Here is a 24077-nt window from a genome sequence, read left to right as displayed (position 1 = left end):
AAGTCAATGGAGTAAGATACAGTAGCTGTCAAAAAGGCATATGCGTGATTAACGATTCGTCTGTATAGCAATAATCTGTGTTTTAATTATTTCCCTGTGAGTACAAATCAAAATGATGAGGGTTTGATGTTTTTCTTGTGAGAACGAATCAAAATTGTGAGGGTGTGAAATGTTTTACAAATCAAAAATCTGTGAGTGCCATTGTTTTGTAAATACAACACTCGCTTCTACGACTATGAATCGTCACTACGCACGAATTGCCATCTGAGGATACGAATCACTTTGAGAGGACGAATCAACACAACATGCAAATTAGGACGACGCCACGCAGGCCACAGGCAGGTACCAAGGGGACCTAATCGATCCATGATTTCTGCCCCTGCGCGTGCGTAGAAAAGAAAACAAAGATGGCGAACGCAAAAGGATCGGACGACGCTTCCAGCGGCTCAGGAGACTCATCTTCACAGCAGGTAAAGTCAGCAACGTGTATATCCAGTTTATTAATATTTCATAAAGTCGTTTGCTGTCAAATAATAGCTTTGGACTCACAGGATTACGGCAATAGATTGCAATCTAATGATGCGTTTCACTGTTAGCATTAGTACGTGGCTATGTAGCTCTGTTTTCAACGTTTAGTCATATCTGTCAGACTGTCACCATACCGTAGTTTAGTCAGCTGTACCCACAATTCAGCACGTCGACAAAACTATGTATTGTATGGGTGCTGTTAATTTTTGCAACAACTATTGAACGACAAATCTGGGTGATATTTGCCAAACAACTCTGTTGGTTACAAGTAGATGACTTTAATTTGTAAATTGGCCATTCCCTGCCAAAATAGCGGGTGATATGGCGGGGTGACATCGTCAAATGACCGCCTTCTGGGCGCTCTAGTATAGCTCTTGCTAAATTGGTCACTCCGTTTTTAAGTGTCTACAAGCACAGTATACTGTACTTATGAATATGTAATATTTGTACCAAAAGAAACATGGAAAGGAAAACAACACTCAAAATGTTAAAAGATGATCACTTGTGTCACTACATTTCAGTTTAATAGCTCGCAGTATAACAAAATATCACTCGGTGATAAGTCTACACTATACAAAACATTTTGCGCAAGATTTTTTTCGTTTGCATTAAACACTACAATGTCCTTGCTTTTTTGTGTTCTGTCAGACTACTTCAATTAATTAATCAATTAAAAACAGAGCGACCAATTTAGCAAGAGCTTTTAACAGGGATAGACTGATGATCGGCCAGGCCGATTCTCGGCACCGATATTTGGCTTTTGACGAATATCGGCATCTGTCTCTTTTAAAACGCTGGTGGCCGATAATAAATCAATTTAAAATTGTGGAAATCAAAACAGAGATATGTGAAAGTTTAACATTTCTGTCATTTAGAAGTTTTGAAATTTTCATTTACTGTAGAAAACTCAATGGAGCTATTATTTAAGTTTTCCTTTATCCTTTTTAAGACATGCTGACAACCCTGGGTGCTCCCTGAACGTTTTGTTAGAATTTTATAACAGATGTATACTGTCAAAAATGTGTTGTAATAATGATATATATAAAAAAAAAAAAAACACCATTATGAAAACCTGAAAGATGCTTAAAGACGTTGCAACAAAGTTAAGAGTAAATTTTCCCTTTTGATTTTGATTCCAATATTTTCCTTTTTACTGAAAATGAATATCGGCTCCAAATATCGGTTATCTGCCTCCTTGACTACTAATAATCGGTATCGGCCCTGAAAAAAGGATATCGGTCTATCTCTAATCCATACAATACATACAATTTTTGTCGACGTGCTGAATTGTGGGTACAGATGACTAAACTACAGTATGGTGACAGATATGACGAAACGTTGAAAACAGAGCTACATTAGCCACATACTAATGCTACCAGTGACACGCGTCATTAAATTGCAATCTATAGCAGTAAGCCTGTGAGTCCAAAGCTATTATTTGAGATAGAGTGACTTTATGGAGTAAATATTATTAATAAATTGGATATACACGTTGCCGACTTTACCTGCTGTGAAGATTCTTCTCCTGAGTCGCTAGAAGCGCCGTCCGATCCGCTCGCGTTCGCCATCTTTTCTTCTCCATGAATGACGCATGCGCCGGTGGAGGAATCGTGGCTTGATTAGCTCCCATTTGGACTTGTCTGTGGCCTGCGTGACATCATCCTAATTTGCATGTTGTGTTGATTCGTGCTCTCATTGAGTAATTCGTACCCTCAGCTGGCAATTTGTGCGGAGTGAAGATTCGTAGTTGTAGAAGTGAGGTCTGTATTAACAAATCAATGCACTCACAGATTTCTGATTTGTACTCACAAGAAAAAACCCTGACAATTTTGATTTGTAGTCACAGGGAAATAATCAAAACAAAAATTATTACTGTTACGGATGCAAATCGTTAATCACGCATATGCCTTTTTGACAGCGCTTCTGCCATCCATTATTCGCCTTTTTTCTGGGGGGTAGAACAATACCTGTCTATAGGCCAGTCCGCCTCTACTTTTAAACGGCCGCCCATCAGTGAGTCCGACCAAACTTTCACTATTTATAGACTATATTAATATTTGCTTGTGGGAAAACTGTGTGTTAAACAAGAGACTGTGTGTGAGGTGAATTTAGTGTGCATATGCCTTCTTTTACCTAATTGAGTAAATGTTGGGCCATAGTGCCCATCAAAGAGTGTGGTGGTAAGGTAACTGATGTAAAGTTGTCGAGTATTATTAACTAAAGTGCCTTTTGTAATTTTTCTTTTAACATCAAAATTATGCAACCATAATTGGTCATTCCCATAAAATCTCAACAAAATAAATGTTTGGGGCTGTAAAGGGATATTATGACTACTTTTGAAAGCAACTGTACAGAGTTTTCCGGGTGAAGGGAAGTAATAAAAAAAAAAAAAAAACTAGAGAATGCAATTTCTGGAGAAATTGCGTGTGAAGGCGAAAGAAGCTGAATGGAAACAGTGGAATGCATTGGAATGAAGTTGAATGAAGTAGAATGAAATTGAATGACCTTGAAAAAAATCAGAAGGGAAACAACAAAAGAGGATGTAAGGAAACAATGAAAGAAGGAAGTCAGGTGAAAAAAGAAGGAAAACAAAGAATGATGGAATCAAAGGAAGGGAGGAAGCAAGGAACCAAGATAGCAAGGAAAACACGCAAGAAAGAAAACAAAGTAAGAATACAAAATAGTAGAAAGGAAAGGATGAGGCAAAGAAATGAGGAAGAAAGGACACTAGGAAGAGAGGAAGGAAGGAAACAAGGAATATCGGGAAGGAAGGAACCTGGGGATGAGAAAACGGGGTGTCCCAATACTGGCCGCTTCATTAGGGACACCCGGGGATGAAAAATAGGGGTTCCCAATACTTTTGAACAACATGGCCGCTTCATTAGGATCACGTGAGGATGAAAATTCTGAGTGTCCCAATACTTTTGAACAACATGCCCATGATGGCTGCTGCACTGGGGAGACCTCGGGGTGAGTATCCCCAGTCTAGCTAATGTCCCTGCCCAAGATGGCCGCCGCACTGGGGAGACCTCGGGGTATGTATCCCCATTCTAGCTAATATCCCTGCCCAAGATGGCCGCCGCACTGGGGAGACCTCGGGGTGAGTATCCCCAGTCTAGCTAATGTCCCTGCCCAAGATGGCCGCCGCACTGGGGAGACCAAGGGACAATAACACTGGTCCACTGGAAATGAAAGGTGAATTTTTGTGGGGTTTTTTAAGTGTGAATGAGTTGAATGTGTGGAAAGTAGGAATTTTGGGGGTGTTGAAAAGCTGAATGTGAGATGAATGAGCTGAATGACTTCAATTTGTGGAAATTGGAATGGTGTAAATGTGAAAAGTTAAATCTGCCAATGGAAATGAATGGTGAATAGTTGAATTTTTGTGGGGTTTTTTAAGTGTGAATGAGTTGAATGCGTTGAAATCAGGAATTTTGGGGGTGTTGAAAAACTGAATGTGAGATGAATGAGTTGAATGACTTGAATTTGTGGAGATTGGAATGGCGTAAATGTGAAAAGGTAAATGTGCCAATGGAAATGAATGGTGAATAGTTGAATTTTTGTGGGTTTTTTTAAGGGTAAATGAGTTGAATGTGTAGGAAATAGGAATTTGGGGTGTGTTGAAAAGCTTGACCAATATGAGTTGAATGAGTTGAATTTTGTGAATTTCAAATTGGAATGGTGGAAATGGGAAAATGTTGAAAGTGCCATTGGAAATGAATGGGTTTTTTGGGGGTGAAAAATGGGAAATATTGGGGAAACAGTAAATTTGGGGAACGTAAAAAAATACTACCCCGGAAGGCATGAATTTTCTGAATGTTTTGAAACTTGAATGAAGTGAATCGGGTGAAAAATGTGGAAGGAGTCACACGCCAAAAAAGTGGAGTGGAATAATAATAAGAAACTGCAGGAATAACATATGTGTGAAGGCGAAGGCTAATAATCGCTAAACTAGTGGAGGCAAAAAAAAGTGTAAGCAAAAAAAAAGTGTTCTTACTTTAACGTAGTATTCAATCTTTATAAGGTCGCAGCCAACAAGGGATGACTGAGGAAGAGGAGGAACAATGATCTGCTCCTTCCACTCCATCTCCTTGCCGGCCTTAACTCGACCTCCCTCCAACTCTGCAATGGCCCTCACATCATTGGTGGGTTTTCTTGTCTGATAGGTTACCCTCTGAAACAAAAGGACACAGTGATTTACAAAAAGAACTCATTGCACAATAGTCATTTTAAACCATCATGTTTGATTTGGTTATCACATTACTGAAACGTCCTGCTTTTGAGCAAATGCAGGCATGATCTAAATGTTTGAGTATCTTGACTTGCTATATTGTATGCCTGCTGTTGCTACATTTTTTTTTCTAAAATTTCTGATTGAACTTTGCAAGAATGACAATTGAAAGAATCACAAATTAAATTATAATATCACTCAATATCACAGACCTCTGCCAAATAACAGACATGATGATAGACATTGAAATTTTTGATTAAAATCTGCTCCATAAATCTTTAATTTGGTGTTTCATTTAACAACATTTCACATGAGTCTTGTGGCGGCAAACGTTGACATTTCTGCCTGTGAGAAAGCATATCACTGATGTTGGGCCAACACCTAATGTCACAATTTGGTAAATGTGTTTTTTCACAATTCTGTCCTATTGGACAGTCCACTTACGGTATGTGTGTGTGGGCGTGTGTGTGTGTGTGTGGGGGGGGGGGGGGGGGGGTGCGCGCGTTTGTTTTCAGTTATTAAACAATCTTAAGTGTTGAAAATGGTTGAGATCAGGGGATGTAAATGTTGTCAGCTATGGGCGTGTGAAGCCCTTTGAGACTTTCCTGTGATTAAGGGCTATATAAATAAATTTGACTTGACTTGGCTTGTACCTGATTTCATTTCTGACAGTCACAGTCGTGTCTAGCTAGCTGTAGTTAGCATAATGCACGTTACGGTATGATGTAACGTTGAAACACAATGTCCTATTTGATACGCTAACATATTGTAGCATCTACTATGGATAAAGGAGGCATTAATGATTAGTCCAATTATATAAGGGTCGGCAACCTTTCACACTCAAAGAGCCATTTCGACCCGGTTTCCACGGAAAAGAAAAAAAAACTGGGAGCTGCAAACACTTTTTGACATTAACCTCCCAAAAACGCCAGCTTGTTTGAGCTCCCAGGCACCACTTTGTTCAAGTTATATAATAGTGTACCTTATATTGCTACTGCACTCACACATCCACATATTGCTACCTATAAAATACATTCAGTCGGTAATTTGATGCTTGAATTGATTAAAAGAACAGGGGTGCACATAACTGGTACGCAGGTACATATGCGCAGCAGACACCACTAATGCATACCTTCGTTTGCGTCACAACGCGCATTTGCGTACCTTTATACACTAGTGGTGCAGTGGAACGAATCATCTTTGATTGGTCAGGATCAAACATTGGTTCAGGAGGGGCACGATCCGCAGAATGGTTGGTGAAAAAAAACTGTGCGCGTTCACAATAAGGCAACGTGATTAGTGCGCATTCAGCAGAGGGAGTTGAATAAACACAAGCTCACGTAAGTTGCATGTACAAGAGCGTTTGGCAAACATGCTCAACGAACACACCACCTCCACAAAGGCTAACTTCAAAATAAAGCTTACCAAATAATAGATTGAGTCGTTAATGCCAATGCAATAGCCTTGACTTCCGTTTTCGACGTATTGGCACTTTTAAAGCTTTCTTCCAACACAACGCTGTTTCGAAATCATATCCAGTCGCTAATTTAGGACACGAACAAACCGCTGGTTAATTACGCTGTCATTGTATGAAACGGCACAAGTCTCCGACATTAGTGGCTAGCAGCTGTTATCGTAGCTGGTAGTCCAACAGCTGCTCCTTAATGGCTTTTAAAAAAAAAAAATTTATAAAACTTTTTCTATATTGTGGCCCTAGATTACTTTGTCATGTGCTGTCCATGTTTTAAGAAAGGTGCCTTAAATTGCACAAGTCTTTTTCATTATGAAAAAAATAAATAAGATAAAACTAAAACTTTGTCTTCATTTAATTTATAACAACACGTTTGCCTAATAATTGTAAGAAAACATTCAGCTCAAATGTCTGGCAGGATACCTTGAAATGTATACACCATACCACTTACAAAATTGCGTGAAATTGTGTTCTTAAATGCTAAACGGCCATATTAGACATAAGGAGTTGATTTTTTTTTTTTTTATGGGCAAAAGCGTTTTATAAAATAAATGAAGACAAAGTTCTATTTAGTTTTTTTTTTTTTTTTTTGCTCATACAAAAAAAAATCCGAACCGTGACTCAAAATCCTTGACCGATCTGAACCGTGACTTATGTGATCCGTTGGACCACTAGTGAGTACCAAAGACAATCTCCTGGTACTCATGCGAGTACCGCATGAAAAAAATTATGTGCATCCCTGTAAAAGAGGACAAAAACCAAGCCGGCGACATCCGAGTACTTCAAAGTCCGCGATCAAGTAAAGGCGATCAAGTAAAGCCCCCATCGTGCCCCCAGCCTTTGAAACGTCACACCAGCAAACACAACTGCCCAATACAATGCAATACAACACATCTTCATTTTGGCTACAATGTCTTCACAAAACGCCTTCTTTCTGGTTTAAAGCTTGAGTGATGCAGGAAATAAAACAATGATCCAACTAACCGCATCTAAAGTTCATATTCAAATGAAACGGAGACTTAACTCACGACACACGTGAGGGGGTCTTTTTGCAGCGAAGCATTTCATCGATGCTCATATTAATTAAACAAGCCAACGTAATCCAACGAACTTTACTATGTTCACTTGTTATTGTCTATGAAAAAAAAAAGGCCGCATTCAACAGCCGGAGGACACTTCATTGTGTTGCACACACCTCTGGCCGTGAAATTGTGCTTTATTTAAGTATTTGCTATTTTCACCGCTTTGAAATTGTCTAGAATTGCATAAATATTACAGACGAAGTAGAGATGGACCGTTAGAACCGATTTGTAATAAAAATGAATTTGATCATATTCCGAGATTTTCGGCCGACAGCGACCATATAATTATTTGAACCTTGTTTATCAGACTACCCTCGAAGAAGAACAGTCAGTTTGAGATGATTCAAGACAAGCCGCGCACCGAGAACGCTATCTGAAGAATAACACTGTTGCACTTTGACAGAGAAACTGTATTGTAAATAAGATGGAAATGATGACAAGTGTAGAAAACGGTCACAAGTGTTTGAATGTGTAAATGTCGAGCTAACCCACCCAGCACCAGACGTCTTCAGGACGTTGGATTTTGGGCTAAATCTGGTCAGTCCGTCTTAGACTTGATTTAGCCCAGAAATAGTCGTTGAAAATTGTGCTGTGTTTGGGTCATCCAAATGTGTCCAAATTTAGTCCAAAAATAGTCGTTGAAAACTGGGTTGGGTTATAGCCCCTCCGACATAGTCCAAATGTATCCCAAAAATAGTCATTTAAATTTGGGTTCTGCTGAGCCCGTCCAATGTGGTCCAATTTTAGTCCAAAAATAGTTGTTAACAATTGGGTTTTGTTCATCCCCCTCATTGTGGTCCAACTTTAGTCCAAAAATAGTCATTGAAAATTGGCTATTGTTTTAGCCCATCCAACATAGTCCAAATTTAGCCCAAAAATAGTCGTTTAAATTTGGGTTGTGTTTAGCCCGTCCAATGTGGTCCAAATTTAGTCCAAAAATAGTAGTTGATAATTGGGTTTTGGTCATCATCTTTTTGTTCATGTATTATTGTTTTTCTTTGCAGACAGACGTTGGTGTCTTATACATTCAATTCATATCTAAAAAGCACCATGACACAAGATATATGAATTTGCCACATTTCTACAGACATACATTCTACTTTATGAAACCATGACTGAGCACCGCACAACAAACACCTCCCTGTCATGTTAACATACGCATGTCACCGAGTAGGTTGAGATTGGGTGCCGCGTCACCTTGTCACACGCATGAGGGCCAATTAGTGGGTCGGACTAAAATCCACTTCCACCCTTACTCAATCAAGCCCTTTTTTTTCCAAAATGTGTCACCCTCTTTGGGCCCTCGTCCCCAAAAATGGGCGTCCGGCCGGGTCGGAGGGTCCGACCGGTCTGGCCCCAGACTGCCCTTTTTTTTCCAAAATGTGTCACCCTCTTTGGGCCCTCGTCCCCAAAAATGGGCGTCCGGCCGGGTCGGAGGGTCCGACCGGTCTGGCCCCAGACTGCCTAGCTCTGCTTTTCACTTTTCAACCAAATTTAGACTGTAAAAGAATGTCTTTTTTCAAGACATCTTTTCAACGACATGAAAATTACGTCTTTTCACCTTTCAGTTTTCAACCAAATATAGACTGTAAAAGGATGTCTTTTCAAAGACGTCTTTTCAATGACATGAAAACGTCATCTTTTCACCTTTCACTTTTCAACCAAGTTCGGACGTTTTTTTAACGGACATAAGTGACGTATTTTCTACGTCTTTTCAACCAATTTTTGCTGGGTGGGAAATAACGGATGTACATGTGTAAGAGTTTGTGAGTGCGATTCACTACGACGTATTCTTTCTGGTAAATGGCAGACACGTAGTGCAACGCGATCCAGGGGCGAAACATGACATCATTTTATGTCAAATTTAAAGAAACTATTGTATTTAGTGCTGGGATATGTATTGGATTGAAGTCGTGGCCACAGCTTACGTTAAACAGGATGTGCCTTGTCATAAGTTGCTAGTATCAATTCTACTATTATGCAAAGACAAGTGTCAAGTATGCTAAATGCTTAAACTAAGCTCAAAAGCACGTGTGTGGGCCTACATTAGCGCTAATCCATTTATTAGCCAGTGCTGGAAGCCATAGTTGTTCACATTTGGTGTCTACTAATTTTCTTGTCACCTGAAGAAAATATAAATTGCTCATCTCTAATTTGTCAATGGTTAATATAATTGGAGTAAAGTTGATTAAAAGAGTTTCAGGAATTGAGAAAACAGTTTTTAAGAACATGATTTAAAATCACTCGTTTAATTATAGTTCATTGAAGTGCAGTCTTTGTCACTGAATAAAATGCGCATTGTGGTGTCTTTGCTAACATAAAACAGTGATGTGTGTGAATTAAACATGGGATTGTCACATGTTATAATAGAAATTGTTTTTGATAGAATTTTGAAGAATATTGAAGAACAGTCAGTTTGAGATGATGCAAGAGAAGCCGAAGAACCGAGAACGCTGTCTGAATAACACTGATGCACTTTGCAGGCATAAAGGTGCTGCTGATTGAAAATAAATATGTTGCCCGGCAGACGAGTTGGCCCATCACTCTCGTCAGTGTAACAATTGCTTGTGACTAGAGGTGGGCAATATACATCGTTATCGATATTATCGTGAATCTTGCGTTCACGATGTGTCATTTTACATTATCGAGTTTTAATACTCTGCGATTGGCTGGCTACTAGTTCAGGGTGTCCCCCGCCTACTGCCCGAAGACAGCTGGGATAGGCTATAGCGCGCCCCGCGACCCTTGTGAGGATAAGCTTTATCGATAATGGATGGATGGATGGAGTTTTAATACTGCCTCTGACTCGAGTCAGTCGACGGCCGCAAAGTATGAGGAATTGCTGAAAAATCAGTGCGCATTGACGACAGAGGAGGAGGAACTGATAATCATTTGCCGAATCAGCGGGCAAAACCCGGTCATGTGACACTGTCCGCGTTTCGTGGAGATCCAGCGGGGCTTCTTAGCGAGGTGCGAGTCCGCGTCGTCCGTAGTCTGTAAATGGTTTGGTATTTGACTGACGTCGTTGGGAATAACATTATTAAATGTGCCAAAACGGTCACCGTGAAGAGCAACTCTGTTGCACCACGAGCCATATGGATTACGAGGAAAACTTGGCGACAGCGCAAGCACGCTAAACAAAAGCCACACTCAGAAAACAGTCGGCGAGTTGAACCAACAAATATAAACGCACGCACTCAGGCACGCACACACACACACACACACACACTCAATACTTTAGCGAGCAAGTCAAACATGACATCCTGGATGATTGGTTCTCATTCAGTTTACACGCTTGTAGTCCGCATCATTCATAACTATCCTGTATTCCTGAGACATGTTGCACGAACTACGGCGGCTTATTAGTGTGACGCCAGAATACACCCAAACATGAATAAAGTCACAAGTATACATGTCACTGCGATAAAATAGTGGGAAAATGCACTTTTCGGTAAATTGCAGTTTTGTTATTCAACTTTATTAGGAATACGTTGGCCAATGTATGAGAATGGGTGTTGTCATGATGGCGTCTTTTTTTTCTTTCGCTGGGTGACACTTCGTCACACGTCACATATCAAATACATTTTTTCTCATTTTGATTGCTGTAGTTAACTCCCTTTTTCTCATTCTTATTGCTCTAATAGTTGGCAGTGGTACACCAGTACTTACTGCAGCTCAAAATGTCACATCATTATGGAATAACAGCAGAGACATTTAAATGACATAAATATTCCCCAAAATCAATGTAAGTCTATACATAATTTTTTGTTCTTTATTGTTAAATATTGTCATAGAATATCATTATGTTTTACAGTAGCTGTAGCTTTAGTCATTTAAAAGAGATGTTGTTCCCAAACACTGTCTATCCACAATTGGTCTGAAGCAAGTGCAGATTTAAAATATTTTTTATAGAATATCGTCAAATTATCGTTATCGAGTTTTGGGAAACAATAGAGATCTTTTTTTTTGCCCATATCGCCCACCACTACTTGTGACAAATATGTTTCAATAGACAAGTCTCTAATTAATTAGATTGTTTTAATAGTATTTCATCACGACCAGAATATCACTGTCATTTTTGTAATCAGAAGAACATTTATGGGGTCTTGCATGTGTGAAAATTCACTTTCAATTCATGTGATGATATTTTCAAATAATAATGTCAAAAAGCATGTAGGGTTAGTGATTTTATGTATTCAAAATGAAACATTTTCAGACTGTGATTTTTTGGGGGGGTGTTTACATTCCTTTACTTATATGATAATGCAGATAATTGTGATAATTTTGGCCATGTTAATAGTGAAATTAAATGTACATGTCATTTCATTTTAGACTGGTAACAGTTACATTATTGACACACAGTGATAGAAACACTTGAGTGACGAATGTATACTCATTTTCAACAATTTCAGGATAAGTAGAAATAAACTGCACTGATTGGTGAACATTTGGATAAAGCTTCTTTGATGTAATTAGAGGAACGTTTACCTGCACCAGGGAGGCGGTTATGTTGCTTGTACTCTTCTCAGACTTATTGTGGATGACAGTTGACAGCTGAATGATCTGGCCTGGTGTGTAACCCTTCTTGTCAATTTGGGCTTTCAGTATCACTGTGCCCGTTTTTAATAGCATGTAGCTGAATTCCTGGATCACTGATGAGGAGGAGGGACCCTGCATAGAGAGAGGCCGTTACGGGACATTGCTGAAATATATATATTTTTTTTTTTCAATTAAGCTTGCACCCATATTTCAAAATACTGTACTGTACGAGATATGTTCACTGCCCAGATCTCTCTTTAAAACCACATTTCAATTTCAATGAGACTTTTTTTAACCTGGTTAAATAAAGGTTAAGACACTGGAGTCTCTAGATTGCCGTGTGTGAATGTGTCAGATAAAATTACCTAGGAAGGTAAAGTTTTGTTTTTACTGGATGATTTCAAAATTAATCTGTTAAATTGTGTCTTTCATTTACTCATTGGTGAATTCTTTCTACCCCGGAATCATTACACCTACTTGAATAATGCCATCATTTCTGTTCTACCATGTTTCCCAAATATTCTGGAGGGACTGGTTTATAATAGAAGGATGGTGCACTTGCAGGAATGGATTCTGTATGAACATCATGGAGGGACTGGTTTATAATAGAAGGATGGTGCACTTGCAGGAATGGATTCTGTATGAACATCAATATGGGTTTGGGAAAAAATATTAAACTTGAAACGGCCACACTGCAATTAGTTGACAAAGTTTAAACTGCATTCAACAAAAAGGAATTTGATTGAGGAGTTTTGCGGGATTTATTTAAAGCCTTGGACACTGTGAATTATAATATCTTACTTCAGGAACGATTGATAACATGGTTTTACTTGAACTATCCATTTTACAAATTATATTCAGGGTAGGAAAGAGTTTTTGTGCATAAATGGATGGTCATCAGACCGTGACACCCTCACACGTGGAGTACCACAGGGTTCTATCCTGGGTCCTCTGTTATTCCTTGTTTACTGTATATTAATCACTTAGCAGCAGCCTCTTCCTCCATGTTTCCTATACTCTTTTTAGATTATACTATCTATTTTTCTTGCATGTGGATTTCGCTGCACTGATGGGCAAAGCAAATTCTGACCTAGATAATATTTCAAAATGTGAAATAATGAAAATATGAATGAATCAAATTTTATTATTTTTAAATCTAAAAATGAAAAGATGCTCAAAAATTAACATTGGTCTTATATAGGAAGCAACCCAATTTCTCAAGTCTTTACAGTCAGTCACTAAACCTTAATTTAATTAATGTGGATATTTTTACAATGTCTTTTTCTTCTATGCCCTTATGTACTAAGTTTATTTTTTATTTTATTCATTTTGTAATTTTTGTTTTTTGTATACTCAATGTGAATATGTGCACTGATTATGAGGGTTTATAATGAAGTGAGATCTGTTCTATAAACCCTATATGTTTTTTTTTTTTTTATCTCACCTGCACAATTTCTTCTTATGTTATGTTGTTTTATTATCTATCTGCAAAATAAATACAAATACAGTGGTTGTGAATGTCTAAGCCCTGTAATTCAAGGTTGATCTGTCTATCATCTGAATGAAACGCAAATGGCCTAATACCTTTGTCCAAATTCCTAAAACATATATTACAGTTCATGGCTCACCCATATATCTGGAATTTTGTTTAAGTTGAGGGGGTCCAACAGGTAGAATGCTTTCTCTGTGCTGTAATCCTTGGTAAAGCGCGGTGTGTCAACGAAAGCTCTTATTCTGTATACTATTCTACCATAGTTGCCCTCAAACGATGTTGGAGCAGAGCCTGGGAAAAAAAAATAAACATATGCTTTGGAGAGCCACTGTGATCATTCAAACATTTTTGAAGAGAAGCAGTAACTTCAACTACTGTGTTGACTAATTCTCCATTACTAAGCACAACACAAAACTCACGTTTGAAATGGCAAATGGTTTACAGGGGTGGAGGTGTGAACATCTGTCGCTCTGACTGTATCTGGGACGAAGGCTAGGTTCACGCCGCGGGTCTTAATGCTCAATTCGGATTTTTTTGAAAAAAAAATTACAAATTATAAATGCAACCTCGGTCTTGTCTGCTGTATGAATACATGCGTATCCAAAGTGACTCGCATGCGCAGAGGAAGAGACAACGTCACTCATGACGTATTGTTTACAAAAGTAAATGTGGTCCAGCATGTCGGAGCAATTCTACAGTGAAGCGATTTGGTAGGAGGTCGAAATAAACCGAGCTGGGCAGTCTGTCCCGGGGTCGGAACGGTCCGTCCCGGTCGGATGCCCATTTTTGGGGCGGAGGACGGGGGGGTGACACATTTGGGGAAAAAAAGGGGCGGACTAAGCAAGAGTGGAGGTGAATTTTCGTCCGGCCCACTAATCAGCCCTCATGCGTGTGACGTGGTTACGAGGCAGCCGAAGTTCATCTCAACCTACTCGGCGAAAGGCTTCTTTAAGCTTCTTTCATACTCCCGTGTCGGCGACAACTGTCGCGTTGCACGTGACCGACGCATTGTGCTGTGATACGTGTTGGTGACAGGTCTGCAACACATGCCACGCACACGTCAGAAATTGTTTTCTCTCGTGATTTGTCCGTTATGTCACGTTGCGATGACGTACAGTTTCCCTCGGCTCGGCCCGGCAATTTATTTGTTGTCACGGAGGAGAGGATGCACCACGCAACTCGTTGCTGCTGCGAAGCAAACTAGTTTTGCAGTGGGTGTTATGTCACGTATGTGTGTGTAAGGAAGCTATTCAGCCACGTTCCCCCTTAGCCGCCACCTTCCAGATCGTTTTCACAATACAATTAAATGCATCGTCTAGTCATCAAGGTCCCTTTACGGTTGTAGCAGGCACGATATCCATTGTTATCGCTGTCTTTTTGATTGATGCTCGACAGCAAAAACGGCGACCGTAATTGGCCATAAAAGGCAGAGGGAATCACGCCCTGCGGTGTCCTCGACGGTGGCTTAGCGACGCCCCCCCCGACTTGGAATGAAACTGTAAGATGTTTTCAAAACAACGCGTGTGGGTTGTGCGCGATTATAAAGGCAAAGTGGCATCTTCCCTATTAAAACAACCGATGTGGCAGGACAGGAACAACTACTTGAGCAGGATAAAAATAAATATACTCATAACACAATATTGCAGCATGTTGGAAAAAGAATTAATACAAAATGTATGCAATCCCAAAATTAATATACAAAAATGAAAATATCAATTGCCAACTAAATCATATGTTGACTGATAAACTGCTGCTTTCTCCTGTGGAACAAGTCTGCAATTCCTCAGCATCCAGCAGTTGTTAGGACATTTGTACTTTGCTGTGGAGTAATTAAAATGATGAAAGTTATTATTAACACAACAATTGTTTTTTATGCCCAGAACAAAGCAGTCCCTTAGATGTTCCAGACCGAGAACCGAAGAGGGTGGAAGATTCTATATTTAGGAAACCCAAGAGGATCTATCTAGAGAGAGAATCCCACAAAGAAAACGTGACATTAGGCTGCTGCTGGACAGTAAAAACGGCGACCGTTGCAGCTGCTGCTGCTACAGGCCCGTCAGCTTGACTGCGTAAACAAATGCACGCGGGGATCAGTCACGCGATATCCGGAGTCTATCGTACGGGCGTGTGATTTGTCCGCGGATGCCGCAGTGATATGATTGACTGCTAAACAAATGGCCGAATAATGTGAAATTTCATGCCCTCCGATAGGCCCTTCGGCATTAAGATATAGGCTCCGTAGAGCAAGCTTTTTCGTGAACTTTTGCAGCAATGAAGTGACTGACAGAAAGTTCAACAAGTGGCAGAATAATATGAAACTATTAAGACTTTTAAGACACTACAATTACAGCCACGGTGCTGCACAGAATCGCCTCATGCCAAGAATGTAACGTGATTGACAGGAACATCAACGAATTGGGATTTATTTATTTATTTTAAATTCTGATCGGCCCTTGAGTAAGCAGGGACCCTGGGCTCCGCCCCAGGCAAGACGTTAGAAAAGGTGGGCGTGCATGAGACAAGCAATATGTCCACTTTTTTTCCAAGTTTAGCTGGACCAGATACACTATTCAGAAAACTGTAATGTAACACTGCATTTTTAGGAAAGCAAAGTGTTGGAACATTAGGTTTAAAATAGACCGAAGCGGAGAAGACTTTTATTTTAAACAAAAAAACTAAAATCTTGCATCATCCCTGTGAATCATTACCATCCCCAAACAATTTTCCACTCATCTTTCTGATGCTTTTCCAGGCTCTCACCGCAGCCTCTTTTAGTTATTTTTGTTTTGTTAAGTTACTCACTTCATTCTCCCCTTTAGCATGTAAAATGCAGGTTCTATATGAGATGGACAAGGCCACTATAACAGTAGTTTCCAAAGATGTGTGGAGTTGTTGTATTGTTCAGAAAAGGAACTGTTGAAATGTTTTGACAATTATGCACCAGAAAGTCTTGACAATTCATCAATAAGAAAAGTGTCTGTTAGTGGTTCTAAAATCATTAGGGGTGATTTATGTACGTAAAATGTCCATTTGGTTTTGTCAAGACAGTGCAGGGTTGATCGACAAACCAAATAGGGCAAGACTTAATTTCCCGGGGTTGCCTTTTTGAAGCTGGAGAGGACCACACAAACCACAAGAGCCTGTATCAGTGTCACACAATTTACAGAGAATAGTTGTGGCTCTTACCTGGAATAAGAAACTTGAAGGGATACGTGTGATTTCCTTGTTTCAGAGTTCCTGTACACAACAGAAAGAAATGGGAGACGTGAGCATCAAAACAGAAACTCAACCAACGTTAATCGGTTACCGTAATTCTGTGCGGGGGAATAGGGAAAAACAATTGATCATGATCTTTTATATAGACTTAAATGTTAAACTATCTACAGAACCTTTCGTTTCATATTTTCTGTATTTTGTTCAAATATGTGGACTGATATACCCATAAATGTCAACTACATACACTAAAGGTGAGTAAATAGTGTATATGTGTGTTAGTTACCATACCTTTGTCTGCAACAGACACTGTATTGTTGAAGTACTGTTCCTCCACTGTCCATGTTGTTTCATTTACTTTATTGGTGATGCCACAGAAACCATTGCAGTTCACCTTAATGGCTGAAATGACAAATTCCAATATTGGTGTGATTGCAGTGGATATACTGTAGTGCGAAAAAAATGGCAAAACACAAATCACAAAAATGATGCAATCACAAAGAGCTTTAAGAAAAAGACTGAATGTCAACAAGGCTGATAAAGATGAACCAACCTGACCTAATCCCAAATACATTCGCAACACAAAATCTAATGAGATTAATTGTTTTGTATTTCAGATAGTGTTTCTCCACAAATCTTAACACCTTTGAGCACGATGGACAGTAAAACAAGCAAATCCCTTTAAACAAAGGAAAAAAGCTAAATGGCAGGTGCTATAATAGGTAGTAGGGTTGGGCATCAAGAGTCGAGTGAAACTGACATTACATTAACATTACGGTTTTCCTGAAATCATTCAGATCTTAAAATGTTGGTGCTAAAGTTTGATACCTAGTTTGCTATGCAGAAGCTGCCAAATGTGACCGAAAAAGGATCAATAACAAATGTATGCGTTCAGCAGCACGCAACAATACACACCTCGCGAGCCACAAATGAAGAACAACTGGTTATCCCAGGGAAATAAAACAAGGGTTTTATTAAACAATAAAAATATGACAATAAAATGAATGAATTAAAAAAAAATATATTTTTTTTAATCCTAAAATGCCAAATTCAAATACCATATTAGTTGTACGGCTTTGGTGTATCGTTCAACTGTTGTCAAAATAGATTTATATTTTTTTCCACATTGATTCCAAGAATTTACTAAAGTAAATATCGGTTCCAAGCTTCGTAAAAAAATGTAGTTGAAAAATGCGATTAATCGCGATCAATTATGGAAAATTATGCGATTAAATCGTTTTTAAAAATTAATCGCTTGACAGCACTAATATATATATATATATATATATATATATATATATATATATATATATATATATATATATATATATATATATATATATATATATATATATATATATATATATATATATTTAGAAGCAAAGTAGCCTAATTTCACGTCCTCATTTTCTTTGTGGGATTCTCTCTCTTGATAGATCCTCTCGGGTTTCCTAAATATAGAATCTTCCACCCTCTTCCTTCTCTTCAGTTCTCGGTCTGGAACATCTGAGAGACTGCTTTGTTCTGGGCATAAAAAACAATTGTTGTGTTAATAATAACTTTCATCATTTTAATTACTCCACAGCAAAGTACAAATGTCCTAACAACTGCTGAATGCTGAGGAATTGCAGACTTGTTCCATAGGAGAAAGCACGGTGAAAGGACATTGGACTATGCTGAATTCTGAGATGCTGGATGACGATGATGCATACCTGTAAACCTCAGCCAATTTCTCCCTTTATTAATGATTGCAATTGAACCGTATTAAGCGATAATAAACCTTACAAACACAACGCGGCACCTATTTTCTCACAGACAGACTATGTAGAATAAGAACAAAGATAATTTGCGTAAACAAGTTTATTTTATTTCCCAAATAACGTTGTCGTCTGCTACCAGTGACCGAGACGAATTGAAATAGGCAAGACAAGATCGGTCTAACAAAAAAACAAGTTTAAAAAAATTTTTTTTTAATGACTTTGTTATCCATCCATCCATTATCGATACCGCTTAAACTCACAAGGGTCGCGGGGCGTGCTGGAGCCTATCCCAGCTGGCTTCGGGCAGTAGGCGGGGGACACCCAGAATTGGTTGCCAGCCAATCGCAGGGCACACAGAGACAAACATCCGCACTCACAATCACACCTAGGGACAATTTAGAGAGGACTTTGTTATCATCAACAGATATTAGTCCTCATTTTAGCTGCATTGAATCGAATGCAACAATGATCAGCCTAGCTTAAATGTTGCGTATGTGTAAGATATGTGTGTGGTTTAGGGTTGCCAACTGTGCCATATTAGCCGGGACGTCACATATTTTGGGCTAATTTGGTTTGTCCCATACGGGATCAACTCTTGCAAATACAGAAAACTGCAATCTACCGATCCTGTAATACAAGATGCTTTGAGTCAGAGCTGGGCAGTCCGTCCCTGGGCCGGACCGGTCGGACCCTCCGGCCCGGCCGGATGCCCATTTCTGGGGCGGAGGGGTGGGGGGTGACATATTTTTAAAAATGGCTGGACTAAGCATGGCCGGAAGTTGATTTTAGTCCGGCCCACTAATCGGCCCTCATGCGTGTGACGTGCTCGCGAGGCGGCCACAAATCATCTCAGCCTACTCGGTGAAAGGCTTCTTTTTAGGCTTCTTCCTACTCCAGCGTTGGCGCGAGCGACAACTGCTGTTATAAGGATTGTGGTATTGCACTTGGTATCCAAGTCAAGGGTGGAGGGTCGTGGCCGGACCGGCAAAAAATGGTCAAGTGCCCAGCTCTGCTTTTAGTAAAGCTATGGATGGCGATCGATTGTCAATAACAACGGGCACAGACGGGTTGGCAGCTCAATGTTTTGTCTTTTACCTGTATACTTGCTCGACTATACATTGCTGGTTCTTAAACAGTGATAGCACATTGCAGCGCTCCTAATGGAGACTCTCGGTATTACACATGACAGATCCTAGAACCCGGATAAAGCGGCAATATCAGAACAAGCGGTAATCACTCCACCTGTCATGTAAGGACTTCTCTCTGGCTGCGCAAAATGACAGAAGACTGCTTGAGTCAGTCAAAAGCAGCCAGAAATATGCATGGAAAAAATAAATTTGGTGAGTCACTCTTTTACATTTCAGATTTTTTACACCTGTTTTTTGATGAAAAGAGCCAAATTGTGGTTTCATATGAGGTGAGTCGCTGTCCTGTGAAAAACACTGTCCATTTTTTTCATTTTTTCTTATTTTTACGTGAATGCGGTTTCAGCATTAACGTGAACATTTGAAAATATCTAATGAATGATCCTAAATCACTTCAAGTGAAATGAAAAAAAAAATTTGAACCAGCCAGACACTCTGGGTGCTCAGAACCCTCAAAGCTCTGAACCTAAAATCGCCCCTCCCTGGTTGAAGCACTGGCCACAAACTCAAAGTCATTAAAATAATGGGTCGTAAATTATTGATTTTTTGGGGGGTTACTTGATCAAATCAAAGTTTATTTATGTAGCATTTTTCACACATAAAAATGCAGCTCACAATTGCTGTACAATCAAAACATCACAATACAACAAAACATAAACCCGCTCGAAGACCCACTGTCTCCTTCCCTCCAATTCTCCCTCGCAATATACACACAGATGGATATCCACAAGCACACCTGCACTCACACACACATATAACCTGATGAACTGTGATGAAAATAAATAATCAAATTAAATAAATAAATAAATAAATAAGGCGGGACGGTGGTCGACTGGTTAGCACGTCCGCCTCACAGTTCAGAGGTCGTGGGTTCGATCCCTGCCCCGGCCTCCCTGTGTGGAGTTTGCATGTTATCCTGCGTGGGTTTTCTCCGGGTACTCCGTTTTTTTCCCACATGCATGGTAAGTTGATTGGACACTCTAAATTGCCCCTAGGTGTGATTGTGAGTGCGGATGTTTGTCTCTGTGTGCCCTGTGATTGGCTGGCAACCAGTTCAGGGTGTCCCCCGCCTACTGCCCAAAGACAGCTGGGATAGGCTCCAGCACGCCCCGCGACCCTTGTGAGGATAAGCGGTACAGATAATGGATGGATGGATAAATAAATAAAAGACATGGCAAGCCAAAGAGAAACCATATGAGGAAAGAGAACCCAAAGGAAGCTCATCCACGCCGAGAGGAATGACAACAGCCCATGACCACGGGGAGCGCCACCATCACAAGGACCCCCGGGCCACATAGTGCGTGGAGGCCAGCCACACCTCCCAGCGCAGAGGCCCCCCATGAAGAAACACTGGAGCTAAAAAAAAACAATGAAGTTAAAGGACAAAACAATTAGAGAAGCTAAGAACTAGAAATCAATAAGGTTGATAAAAAATCGTCCCAAATAAAAAGAGTAAGAGCAATTGTTTGAAAGCCAGACTAAAAAGTATGTGCCACACACGGAGTGCCTTGCTTGGCGACCTGGTCAACTCTCAATTTGCGCCATCACCTAAGCGTTCCATCATGAGCATGTTATCCTGATTCAATTGTTTTTATTGGATTTATTAAAAAGTGAATACAACACACGCTCCTTCACAATAGCCTGGAGATAAGCCGTGCACACGTCTCTAGCGATGACTTCCAGATCCACAACGCAGGTTAATTTCACAATCAAATGGTCTTTTTCACATGTATAACGCTTTTCCACCTATTAAGGCACTCAAAGCGCTTCACACTAAGTTCACATTCACCTACTGATGGCTCGGCATCAGGAGCAACTGGGGGTTCAGTCAAGGACACTTTGGCACGGTCACAAGGGCCAGGTATCGAACCCACAACCTCTGGGTTGGGAAATGACCACTCCACTGCTGAGCCACGCCGCCGCCCAATCAAAATGTGACATTTACATATATATACATATAACTCTATGGTATTCTAATAGACCTACAGCATAAGAAACCATATCGTCGCTGTCCTGTGAAGAACACTTATGTCCATTTCTTTCAATGTTCTTATTTTTACGTGAATGGTTTCCGCGTTGCAGATATCGGATTAATGTGAAAATTTAAAAAAATTCAAAGATTGGACAAGTGTTTTTCACAGGATAGCAACAATATCTTAAACAATATATGGGCATGACAATCAATGAATTTAATTTTCACGCAACAGTAAGTACAAATCATCAAACAAGTAGCTACTATTACTTTGTCAAGTAATGTCAGAGCAGGAATCTAGCTGATGTTAGCCATGCTAGTATTATTGATTGCCACAATTGTAGACATGCTCACTCATGTAGCTGGTTGTAAACATTCATTTCAAGACAGTGTTCATGGTAATATATTAACATTGACTTTAATGTCAAATAGTGATAGGTGATGTTAGGTGGTTCAAAGAAACTTGTTCTAGTGGCAAAGGCTTGGAAAACCCTTGAAAATTACATTGTCATCCATCTATCTATCCATCCATCCATCCATCTATCTATCGTGTTGGCTTCATCCTTCAATGAGGGTCAGCTGATTGACATCTGTCTTTATTCGCAGAGTGAATTAACGAACAGAACGCCACTGCTATTATTTCAAACATAATATATTTTTGAATTAAGCAAGAAAAAAAAACAGTCAAGTTGTTGTAAAATGTAATAACAGATTCATAAAATAATTTAAAAACTGAATGGACTATTTGCCTATAGGCCTACATTTTTTTTTTCACCCTTTCATTGCACAACACAAGCGTATACATCCCTCCCTCCTCTACCCTACCGAGCACGATTCCCCATCAGCATGTTCATTAATCTATTTCTGATCAATGAAATACATGTACTTAATACGGCGCTGTGGATGCCCCCCAGGTGGAAGCGCGGGACCCCTGTCCTGTTGGCCGCGCCCTCTGCACGCTCCTGCTCACCAGCCATGACCATCAGCTCACTTCACTGCCATGTAGGGATATCGTTTCAAGCAAAAATGATGATTTATCATTTCAGTCATGTTAGACTGCTATTATTTTAAACACAAGTTTGCTGTATATACACCGTACTGTATTTTGTCAAAGTATGCTTCTGTATTATACAGGGTTTGTATATATATGTATGCATGTATACATGCTTGCTTGCATCATAAATGTTCTCGTCATTGTTACAGAATACAAAACTGATTAATCAAAATCGTTCGTGCTCTTCATTCATTCAACCTGTAGTTTTTTTTGTCACAATAGTGGAATTCACATATTTAAATATATATATACACATTTCTAATATATAATTTCTAACAATAATACTAAATAAACAGCATGATATCAATGCAAGTTTTCTCGACCTCTCAACAACAACAAAATCAAAAAGACTATATTCTGGTCACTCCAGATACTTGGTTTCACTTCCTTGTTTGGCGACACCACTTTTTCCCCCACTCTAGATAACAACAAGAAAAACCAGAGTAATTGGCCTGTTAACTCTTACCTTTACAGGGTAGCTTTTGGCCCACTTTGATCGTCACGGTTCCCGAGATAGACTCGCCAGGACTGTAAAGTTGTTTACTGTTGTCAAATGTGATCTGAAATGCCTCAATTTTGCCCATGTTTGTCCCGATCCAACAAGACTGCGACAGTCACCTGTGCGATCAAACCCCTTCCAGGCCCGCCCCTTTGCTCAGTGCTGACGTCACCACATTCTCAAGGTGGCTCATGTCACCTGCTGTCTTTATAAATGGACCCTTTGTACACTTGCATACAGTCGCTAGAGGGTGACAAAGTATGGGAAGCGGATTCAACATGTAAAGACGAACTCCCCGACAAGGAACTCGGAAAGTCCAACTTCCGAGTACAAATGGAACGTAACATGAGATTGTATATACGGTATCAACAACGCCTTTGTGAGTGGTCATCATTTTGAATAGTCTGTTGCGTACTTGTGACTAGTCGACACGACAGAAAAAGATATGCAACGTCATTTCGCCAAAGACGTCACTTTTGTTATTCATGTGTCCAGTGTTTCATGGCAAGCCTTCTTAAGATTTAAATGGTAAATTTGGCGATCTGGAATTAACATTGTAGATGTCAGTAATGACAAGTTCTAATTACATTTTGGATATCTGTCCATTCTGCTAGTTACTTTATTAGTTAGTGAACAGATGCAAACAAAGCCGCTCAACATGAAATTGACAACCGGTTTTGCCAATACTTAATTGGAAGGGCATTTTAACAGTGACCTTTAAGAATAAAGTTTCTTTAATTAAAAATTAAAGTTAAGCTTTTGTTTACTTATTTTTTAAAAATGAGTATAGATTTCACTGATAAACGGTCTAATTGTTTTGATTTTTTTAAAAAAGTGTTTCTAGATTACACTTAAATATTTTAAGGCAGTCTGTATTGGCCTCACATATCTGTTAGTATTGTCATGGTAAAAAAAAAAACATTTACAGTGTACATCATTTATAAATATGATTACATTTGGGTACCTCATACTGTCACACAGCTTTGTGGGTTTCTGTTAAAGTTTAAATGGGTTGTGGTCGGTATGTTTTTTTTAAATTTATTTGCATAGGCCTACTGGTAGTGTTTTTGAAGCTATACAGAGCTTTGTCAACA

General features: G+C 39.5%; 1 protein-coding gene across 1 annotated transcript in view; it reads right to left on the bottom strand.

Annotated features, from left to right (window-relative positions):
- arrdc1a (arrestin domain containing 1a) overlaps positions 1 to 23306 on the bottom strand; it is a 29034-nt gene extending 5728 nt beyond the window's left edge. Inside the window, exons 1-6 of the mRNA XM_086031571.1 lie at positions 22951 to 23306; positions 16845 to 16955; positions 16527 to 16577; positions 13477 to 13631; positions 11798 to 11980; positions 4523 to 4699 (exon numbers count right to left, since the gene is read on the bottom strand). Coding sequence (XP_085887697.1) covers positions 4523 to 4699; positions 11798 to 11980; positions 13477 to 13631; positions 16527 to 16577; positions 16845 to 16955; positions 22951 to 23068 — 795 coding nt within the window. The 5' untranslated portion in view covers positions 23069 to 23306. The remainder of the gene's footprint in view (positions 1 to 4522; positions 4700 to 11797; positions 11981 to 13476; positions 13632 to 16526; positions 16578 to 16844; positions 16956 to 22950) is intronic.
- Between the last annotated feature and the right edge of the window lie 771 nt (positions 23307 to 24077).

Source organism: Filicampus tigris, chromosome 5 (assembly GCF_054856515.1).
Source record: "Filicampus tigris isolate MCC_2025a chromosome 5, RoL_Ftig_1.0, whole genome shotgun sequence".
Classification (NCBI taxonomy): domain Eukaryota; kingdom Metazoa; phylum Chordata; class Actinopteri; order Syngnathiformes; family Syngnathidae; genus Filicampus; species Filicampus tigris.
Note: the sequence above shows the minus strand (reverse complement) of the source record. Positions and strands in the feature narration are given on the sequence as shown.